This window comes from Camelina sativa, chromosome 9 (genome assembly GCF_000633955.1).
Source record: "Camelina sativa cultivar DH55 chromosome 9, Cs, whole genome shotgun sequence".
Classification (NCBI taxonomy): domain Eukaryota; kingdom Viridiplantae; phylum Streptophyta; class Magnoliopsida; order Brassicales; family Brassicaceae; genus Camelina; species Camelina sativa.
Genome location: NC_025693.1, coordinates 19,775,456 through 19,786,291, shown reverse-complemented (window position 1 = coordinate 19,786,291; position 10,836 = coordinate 19,775,456). Strand labels below are relative to the sequence as shown.

Below are 10,836 nucleotides of genomic sequence, written 5' to 3'. Positions count from 1 at the left end.
GCATTTTACATGTATGGTTAGTGATGCTGATTGTTTGATAGGGTATGTAACTCTATATTCACCTTTACGCATAATCAAATCTTATAATTTTAGAGAATTTTAAATTTTTGTTTAAAGTTTGTGAATTTCTCTCTCCGATATAACAATGATACTAACACAAATCACTAGCCTACATATTTTGCATCATAAATTTTGATGTTACTAGATTTTGAGTGTATCTGTAACGCGGCCAGAGTTATTTGTAACTATAAAATTTGAATTGTGTTTGTTTGTTTTGATTAGTATTTAAAATTGTATTAGTTATATTTTGATTGTTAACTCTATGATTTAACTCATGGGATACTGCATAACAAATTTTTTTTTACATAATATTGATTTAATCAACTTAATTAGATACTAGGTACTAATCCGCGAAAAACCGCGGACTCAACGTTTTTTTAATTAAAATTTGTAGTAATTTTTTTGCTATTATGTTATTTATAAGAGAAAATTAGAAATAAAGGAGGTTTTTTAAAACATTTATCCATCTTCACTTTTTTTTTTAAGATTGTCAATTGTGACGAAAATACCTCTACTAATAGATATAGGGAAGTTTTTAGGAGTTTAAACAAAAAAAAACAAATAGAAAACCCATGTTAGTATAAAACTTGTAAATTTTTTTTTGAAAAAAATATTTTTGGGTGTCAAAAATCATTTTATAAATTGATGATTTCTGGTCTAAAATGTTCAGAAAATATTTTCTATGATTTTTCAAGTTCTGAAACATTTAGATTATTCATTCTACAGTTTGTACATGTTCTACGAAGTTTAGACGGAAATTTGTTCTAAAAACTTTAGAAACCTGAATTTTGTATGTTCTACAAAATTAAGAATATGTATTCCACATTTTTCTTCATTCTACATCAATTCAGAATATATTTTCCATGTTTTACCCTGTATACTAAAAGAAGTAGAAGATATATCGTAAATAATTTAGACCTTATAATCTGTAAAACTTAGAATAGCATAGAAATAGAAAGAAATTAAATTAAATAAGGAAAGTCATTATTTTTTAAATAATCTAAATTTATGGTTACGATTATGTATTTATTGTTTAGATATATTCTAATATATTCTACATGACTTAACCTAACGTGATCGGTTGTTTACCCTCTCTTCCACTTTCCACGAAATTTTCATTTACCTGATATGATGTGAATCTACGTTACTTGTGATGTATGGAGATTGGATGCTAACAAGAAGTGGAGATTTATTGATAATGAAAAAAAAACAAAAATCGGCTCTGTATGTTGTGTGATTGCAGGTGGGCTTCCATTGTTCTCATCACTCTTTTGATTCGACCAGTGACAACCCCGCTCATGATTTATATCCAAAAATGGAGGTCAAGAGATATGGTATTGAAACATTAGGCAACATGCTTGTTTAAAGGCTACTCAGATTTAAACTAAACATTATTTCTCCCAAGATTTTTCCTTTTCTTCACAACCATCAACTTTAGCCTATTATCGAAGTTGCTGAGTGTTTGGATGATTCTATTTTTAGCGATCACGAATTGCATAAACCTATGGCTTTGGATGCAAGTGTTTTTATGATGGACAATCAAACTTTGCGTCGTTATTGTGTGTTACATGCAAACCTATGGCTTTGGATGCAAGTGTTTTTTTGCCTAGGAAGGAGATCCAGCTGCTCTTGCTAGACATCTCATTCATAATATTATCATTCAGTAACGTTTTGTTTTGTTTTTTATCATCGATGTTTTTTTTTTTTACGACTTGGTAAAAGAGGAGAAACAAAAAAGGGTTTTAATGGTTGTAGAAGTCTCTCAATCAATTAGAGGTTTAGGTTTCCTATTTTGTTTTCTCATTTTTGGAAATAAATACACTTTCAAAATATATTTATATTTTTCTTATTTTGGTTTTTTAAAAATGAGGGTAAAACTGGATTAAAAAGCATATTAAAACCTATATGACCAAACCTACAAAAATAAAGTGTAGATGGACAAAGGTTTTTAAAAAGATCATTTTTTCTAATTTTCCCGATTTATAATAGTTTGTGATTAAAAATTCGGTTTGCTTATATTATAATTCTTTTATTTTATATTTATTAATTTTAAAAATCTAAGCTGTTAAACGGAACTGTTATCAATTTTATTCAATTAGATTTTGATAAAAATTTTAACCTGAATTTATTTTTGATAAAATTTGTAGTTGTAGACTTTATTCGATTAGATTTTTAAAATCTTAGCTGTTAACTTTTTTTTAAGTACATATTAGTTTTGATTCTAATATATTTTTTTGACTTTTCTACAATTTATTTTATTTGATGTGTCCCCGATTTTTATTTTTTAATTAATTCTATTTATTTAATTAATTAATTAATTAATTAATCTTAATTAAGTTTTTCTAATGGCAATTGAATGTAATTTTTACACTTTTTAAGGTTAGTTTCATATTTGTACTTCTCAATTGATATAGTAGGATGTCTATTACTCTAATATCAATATTTGTTAACAATATAATGAGAAATAAAATTATATACCTGTGTACCATGAGTTAATGATATTTTAAATTTATATTATTATCAACCTTAACTCCTGTCATATAACTTGGTTCCGTGATATTTTAACTCGGTACAAGACAAACTTTTTTTCTTTATCAATATCATTTAAAAAAAATATATATCACCTAAATTTTTAATATTTATTATTTTTATTACAAGGATTAGATTCAATTAGTATGATATTTATTAAAATTTTAACCATTGAATATAACATATTATAAGTGTAACAACCCGTCCCACGGACCTCACTAGCCCACCGCTAGCCGCTCAATTGGTGACAGCTTGTCTTGTGGGAAGGTTGTTAAAGGGTGGGGACTAGGGTTCGAGGAACGTCTGGCGCACCAATAACCTACTGGCGGATCTGGATGAATAGTTCCTTTCCACAGTGAGGGGTTAGGATCGATGCCCTGCAAGGCCAGCTTGGGGTCCGTTGGGGTGGCTAGCAGTGGGCTAGTGGGGTCCGCGAGACGGATTGTCAATTGGTGACAGCTTGTCCTGTGGGTGGGGACCAGGGTTCAAGGAATGCCTGGTGCACCAATAACCTACTGGTGGATTTGGATATCCACAGTGACATGTTAGGATCGATATTCTGCAGGACCAGCTTGGGGCCTATGGGGGCAAGCTAGCGGTGGACTAGTGGGGTCAACGGGACGGGTTGTCATAATAAGATTGCTGCTTCTTATAAAATTTAAATATTTATAATATTAGAATTATTATAAAGTTTAAATATTTAATATTTAAAACTTCGTTAAATTTAAATATATTATTAATATTGCAAACGTTTTATAAAGTTTAACTTTTTAAAAAGTTGAAATATTTTGAATATATATACCTTTTATATAGCTTGAATATATATAAATTTGAAACTTCATAAAAGTGTAAATATTATTAATATCTTAAACATTTTATAAAGTTTAATTTATTTTTATTTCTTGAAATACTTATAAGAATTAATCTTCTTATAAAGTATGGGTTGAATGGTGAGAGCGGTCGGGACGGAATAAATCCATCTGCGTATTAAGCCATTTTTATTTACCTTTTATCAAGTATAGCCCATAGTGGTGCAGTCTAAAAAGAATAAAAAATATCACTGTAGACCAACTCAAAACGGTTTTTACGTTCAAATAGAGTTGGTCTACGGCGGTTTGTTGTCCGCCCTAAAAATAGAGCAGACTAAGTCGCTGACAGACTTGTCCACCCCAACCGCCATCACTCTTCAAACCCTATAAATTTTTATAATATTTATTTTCTTAAATATTTATAATATATTTTGAAACTTTTTAAAAGTTTAAATTGTTTAAAATTTCTTGCGTCAATAAATTTCTTTTCTTGATAATTATAAAGAAAAAAGAATCAAGCATCCAAACAAAATTTAATTAAAAAAAATGATCCAAACAATGACAATTTTTTTGACCAAATTTATTATAGCTTTTTATTTACTTAATTTGATAAGTTTGGCAATTACACATATCATATAGTTATCATACTTTTACATCTTTGTTTCCTTATCATGATTTTTATAGTTCATTTGCGGTGGCAAATGTCGAACAGAACGACTTCAACTGTTTATTGTCTGATGATTCTTAAAGACCATTTGCGGTGGCAATGATGGTACCTGATGATTCTTAGAGTTGATCTTCGGTGGCAGTGGTGGCACTTGATGATTTTTAGAGTTGATCTTCGGTGGCAGTGGTGGCACTTGATGATTTTTAGAGTTGATTTTCGGTGGCAGTGGTAGCACTTGATGATTTCTAGAGTTGATTTTCGGTGGCAGTAGTGGCACATGATGATTCTTAGAGTTGATCTTTGGTGGTAGTGGTGGCACTTGATGATTTTTAGAGTTGATCTTCGGTAGCATGGTGGCACCTGATGATTCTTAGAGTTGATCTTCGGTGGCAGTGGTGGCATTTGATGATTTTTAGAGTTGATCTTCGGTGGCAGTGGTGGCACCTGATGATTTTTAGAGTTAATCTGCTGTGGCGGTGGTCGCATCTGATGATTTTTAGAGTTCATCTGCGGTGGTAGTGGTGGCACCTGATGATTTTCAGAATATTGGACTTTCTGAGGAACTCATTCTCTATGACTTTCACCAAAATTTAAAAGAGAAAAAGTGAAATCAATTAAAACACTACTATTGCATTATATGTGTAAAATCGGTAAAAAATCAAACTAGATCTTTGATATTAAAAATGTAAAACTATCTAATTAGATGATTTAAAACATTTTCAAATTACTTGAAGTACACAATAAAAAGAGCAAGAACGGTATGAGAACCACTAGTTTCATCTTTGAAGGCATATTTATTTTGAGTATTTTTTGTTGCTTTGTTTTATGGAAGAGTAATGCATGCTTCTCTATATATATACACAGATTCGTAGTTATCCATTGGTAAGAAAAATATGTTGGCAAATTGATAGATAATTACATAAGCCATTAGATTAGCTATGCAAAGTATGCCATTAGTCATTAAAATGTTGACATATTTACAACTTAATGATTTCGTGTTCAAAAAAAAAAAAAAATTACAACTTAATGATTCACTATTGGTCACTGTCTAATTAAAATATTGATGACTAATTGTCAATATGTTAATTATTTGAAAATAAAATCTTTGATCAAAAAAAATATTTTAAATTGTAATAAATACGTAATACATGTTAATTTGGAAAATTGAAAATAACTGAACTTTTTAGAAAAAGTTGTTCATTTATACTTTATCTAGATCCTTTATTTTCAAGATATAAATGATACTTTTTAAGGATAAACTTTTTTAAAAATATCATTTATTTCAATATATAAGCATATGTTACCTTGTATCTTCAAAACAAACTGCGTACCAAGATGAAGATTGAAACCCCGATTTGCGGAGAACTTTAAAAGATTTGATTTGGCTACATATGTCACCAAAGTGCACTTATCTTCTTTGTTGGACTAGTTCAAGATGGGTGACTTTTCGTGAAGTGACTGCCGAAACTGTGAGAGTGAGGATAACACACAGAGAAATATCATGTGGTGATTCATAGGATCAGATATGGGTGGGCCCTGGATGTAGCAATCCCGTCATCAGATATGGGTGGATCCACGGGCCAGGAGTAGACGTAGGAACAACCAATAGAGGTGGGCCCATGGGTCGAGAGTGGACATTGAGCCTACTAAGTGAGTTGACATTATGGGTCAGTTTTTGGTGTTCTTGGAACGTGAAGAAGGAGATATGAGTGTGGGAGTCGAGTAGGGGTCGTGGAAGAGCTTGTTTCTCTTTGTTCTTCATCGTATTTTGTCATTCTCATGGTGAGTGCATGACCATGGCTTATATGAGCATGAGATCTCTGAGTTCTTTGCGTTTCTTTGTGATTATGGAATTGTTTTCATTGTTTGTTATAATTTTCGTGTTTCTCTATGACTGTTTTTGGTTGTGGAAGTGTTATTGGTCGACTGGTGATGTTGGAGGACGATTCTTGGTGAAGAAGGCTTTCGGAAATCAAAGCTAGGGCAAATGCATCGATCGATGCAAGGACTGCATCGGTCGATGCAGTCGCGAGGATTCGCGAACAATTGTTGTGATGCATCGATCAATGCAAGGAGTGCATCGGTCGACACATCTAGGGATTTGGAGAATTGCATCGGTTGATGCAAGGTGTGCATCGGTCGATGCAGAGAAAGTTGCATCGGTCGACACAAGGCGTGTGTTGGTAGATGCAGACCTAAACCAGCGATGCTTTGTGGTTTGGTTGACTGTATTGTTTTGTGATTGCTGTTTTGTGCTTGGAATTCTTACTGCTTGTGTGTATACCCTAGTAGATGGAAGGATTGCCTCACTATGTATTTCTAATAATACTTACGCCTCTCTTTTGTGTTGTGGTGCAGGTAAAGGCAAAGTGTGATCGTGGACTCAGGGCGATGAAGAGGAGGATGTTTTAGAGGCTTGATTGATTGTGGTCTAGCTATTGTTAGGTTGCTAGAGTTGAGTCAGTAGAACAAGATGTTGGAATTTTGGTTACTGACATTGTTGGTTCATTGGATTATTCTTTGTTGGAATCTTTATTGGTTTAATGGCATTGTTTGGTTGTCCGCTGCTGTTGATTGATGCTAGGTTGATAGTGGGTATGATACCAATAAAGATTAATAATATATAAAAAATGGGAATGGTTGTTTCATTTTGGTATCATAGCCCTTACGGTTCTAGGTCCAGGGTTCACTGTAGCTTTTGTTGTTAATGTTTGGGATTTTATGCTAGAGTGAGTTAGTCAATTGTCAGTGACATGGGGTTCTAGAACATCCTCTTCGAGCCTTCAAGTGATTCCACGGTAAGTTGTGTTCCTTGTGTAGCTAGGATCGGTTTTGTTTGCTTAGCCTTCTGTTCTTGGTGATACAGATGGATAGAGGTGGAGCTGTTGCTGGTCGTGGTCGTGGACGCGGTCGTGGTCGTGGTCATGGACGCGGTTGTGGTCATGGTAGGGGCAGCAGCCTAGCTACCAGCAAGACTGTAGACTATTGGGATAGTTGAGGGCGTCTGCAAGTCGCTAGCATTTCAGGAGGGATCAGTGGGTGTAGCCGGTAATGATACTGATGGAGACGTAGAAGCCGGTGGGGGCGGTGTCGGTGTCGGATTGGCTGGTGGTGCTGGCTGCCGAGTGTGGGAGTTGCAGCAGGTGGGGCCCCTGGTCGAGATGACCGTGTTGTGTGACTTGTTGACACAGGTGATGGAGCGGTTGAAGGGAGGTGTCCCGATAAAGGCTCTAGTGGTGCCACCAGTTGCGGCAGAGGTGCAGCAGCCGAGGGATGCTGGACAGTGGCGGACCTAGAAAATTTATTTAATGGGGGCAAATATATAATAAAAACTTAAATATTAATATATTAAATAACATATAAAATTTTCTTATGAAAATCTCAAACATCTTACAAAACCACCCTACGCTCATTCAACATCTTGAAATCTTTTTATCACATTTTCATTTGTGATAGATTCAAGTAACTCTTTTTCAATATAGCGAACAAGACAATCACTTAGAAACTGGTCTCCAATTCTATTGCGTGTAATTGTCTTCACCAATTTCATTGCCGAAAAACATCTCTAAACACTTGCTGTTGCAATTGGTAAAGTTAAGACTAACTTCAAAAGCCTGTAAACCAAAGGATGTGCAAGATGTTTTTGGGTTTTTACTATCAAACAAGAAAGATCTTCAAGACTTTTCAAGTTTTTAAACCGTTCATCTCTGCGTACATTGTCAATGTAGATATCAAGATGCTGCTCAAGACACAAAATCTCCCCATAACTGAAATCATCTGGATAAAACTTAACCAACTTCACAAATTTTTCCTTGTCTAACTCGCGAAATGAATCAAGAGGACTTAAAGAAGCCATACATATAAGTAGATCAGTGTTTACCTCTGTAAAACGATCATTGAACTCCTGAAGCTGTAAGTCTAGAATAGTGTAGAAACAGTTAACCTTATAATGATGCAAGTTGGTTATATTGGTTCCTCTTCTTGGTTTCCTTGGATCAACGAAGACATCTTCCATGACAAGCATTTCAGCATTATGTTTCTCGCAAAAAGATTAAACTTTATTCATAAGTGAATCCCATCCATCATCCCTAAGCTTCTGCAGTTCTCCCTTAGTAGATTCCACCAATGACATGGCATTCAAAATATCTTGATCTTTCTTTTGCAAAGCCATTGACAAATTCTCAGTCAATCCCAAAATAAGTAGCATTAGTTGCATAAAGAACACACAATCAAAAGTGTGAAAGTACTTGAGAAGACCATATGCTTGACGTTTTTTTTGAGTCTTCAACGCCTTCATTTTGGATATACTCAAGAACCTCAATGATAGTAGAAAACAACTCAACTAATCTTTCCAATGTTTTCTGGTGAGAACCCCAACGAGTATTACCAGGTCTTTGAAGCGAAATTTCTTGATTCAATCCTGTACTAGTGAATTAATCTTACCTCTACTAATTCCTTCCTGCACTTTTCTTCAATAATTTTCTCGAATCATATCTTGCCTTTTGCAAGAAGCTCCAACTACATTCAATAATGTAGAAATCATATCAAAAAAATCACCAACCTCAAAGTGTTTTTTGCGATTGCCACCACCACCAACTGGAGTTGATGAGCAAAGCAATGAACATAATAAGCAGCACTGTTTTCTCTAACAACCAATGCTCTCAAGCCATTAAATTCCCCCTTCATGTTGCTTGCTCCACCATAGCCTTGTCCTCGTAGCCTTTTCAAGCTCAACCCGTATTTAGCAAACAAATTATCAATAGCAGACTTTAAAGATGCAGATGATGTTTCTTTTACATGAACAACTCCAATAAACCTTTCTTTCACTGCTCCGCTCTTATCAACAAATCGGAATACAATAGCCATTTGTTCTTTGTGAGATATATCTGTAGACTCATCAACTAACAAACCAAACACACCATAATCAATTTCTTCAATAATTGACTTCACTACTTCTTCTACAAAAGAATTCACGATCTCTTTTTGAATCTTTGGTGAAATCATCTGGTTATTTTTTGGAGCATTATTCAAAACAACCTTACTTATAGCATCATTTTTGTCTCCTGTGTATTTCATGAGTTGCAAGAAATTTCCTCTATTGGCAGATTCTTCTGACTCATCATGACCACGAAAAGACAATCCTAGTCTCAACAAATATCTGGAAACATCAATTGAAACATTTAAACGAATGTGATACTCTTTCTTCCCCACATTATCTTGATTAAACAAGGCATGCACGATAGACTGACCTTGCTTCATCAAGTTATCACATTTCTCAGCAGCACAACAGTGAGAACTGTTGGATGATTTACCCATATGAATGTCTAACCTATCAGGCTTATTCCAGTTACAAAACCCTTCTTTCACAAACGCATCATTCCCACCTTGCTTTCGTACGTCATCTTTAAATATGTAGCAACACAAACAAAAAGCTCTCTCTTTTGATACACTATACTCTAGCCAAGTACCATACTTCTCAAACCAAGCTGGATTAAATCGCCTCATTGCATTACTCATCTTTGTTTTCTTAAAAGGATGATCATAAGGTTGACATGGACCTCTAACAAGATATTTGCGTCTTATCTCGTCTCTTTCATTCGGATGATAACTCATTATCTCTTTCCTCTCAGCAGGATCCCATGACAAATCATCGACATTGGTGTTGGACGTTGAACCAGAAACCGGTTTGAAAAATCGTTTCATATTGGCTTGCATATTGGTAATTTTTCTACAAAACAAAAACATGTCATAAAGAATTAAAAAAAAATACAATAATGTATCACATCTGTCAACGGTCATCACAGGAATTCAATAAAATAAATTACATAAAGAATACACTAATCTATGTCTTATGAATTTTATATTCATTGAATTATGAAACAAAATTCCATAAAAGCACAACCATCGAGTAAACATATATCACTGTCAATAAAAAATAGTAATTCAGATACACTTATAATGTTTTATCATTCCTGATCGTTTTGAAATAATACTAATGAAACAATAAGTGTTGAACTGTTGATTACAATAAACAGTTATAAAGGTTAAATGAGCAAAGAAAATTTTTTACCACTTTTCTGTTTTTTTTCTCTGCAAAAACGCCAGGAGGTGATAGAGAGACGACAAAAAACTAGTTTAGGGTTTTAATTTGTAAAACTAATTAGCTTTAGTTTACTAATTAGGCTTTAATTTATTTTTAAAAAAGTATTATTATTATGGGCTTTTGGCCTTCTAAAAGATTTAAACAAAAGATGGTTGGACCATTGAGGCAAAAATAAATTTTACATTCGATGGTGGGGGCAATTTTTTGGTTTTTGGTGGTGGCAATTATTTATATATATTAAAAAATCAATAAAAACTCATATATATTATTTTTTTACTGGTGACAGCTGCCACTACCTTGCTTGTCGTGGGTCCGCCTCTGATGCTGGAGCGGGTGTTCACTCTCAGTATGTCTGTAATGACCCGTATCAAGGGATACATACCGGACGAGAAGAGCACGTCAAAAAGGACCAGAGAAAACCTGGAAAGATGGAGAAAGAAAAAAATGGGCAAAAAACCGAGTAACTTGTGAGGAAGTTACCTAGATGCGGGACGGTGAATAGTCGAGGAGTGACCGAGAACCATTGGACCACGAGGGAAAAGGACGGTAGTTGGTTAAAATATCAGGGAATCGGTGCAAGAAGTATAAAGTAAGGAAAATGCCGAGTTAAAAATACAAAGAAGCCGAGGATACGGACTACGGACGGAAGGACCGTACGTCACGGACAA

The 10,836-nt window shown here is 34.1% G+C and overlaps 1 protein-coding gene across 1 annotated transcript; it reads right to left on the bottom strand.

Annotated features, from left to right (window-relative positions):
• Nucleotides 8,554–9,768, bottom strand: LOC104715460. Its single transcript, XM_010432865.1, has 4 exons — nt 9,534–9,768; nt 9,108–9,425; nt 8,689–8,936; nt 8,554–8,583 (listed from the first exon to the last, which is right to left on the bottom strand). Exons 1-4 carry the CDS (start codon nt 9,766–9,768, stop codon nt 8,554–8,556), a joined length of 831 nt encoding a protein of 276 aa, XP_010431167.1.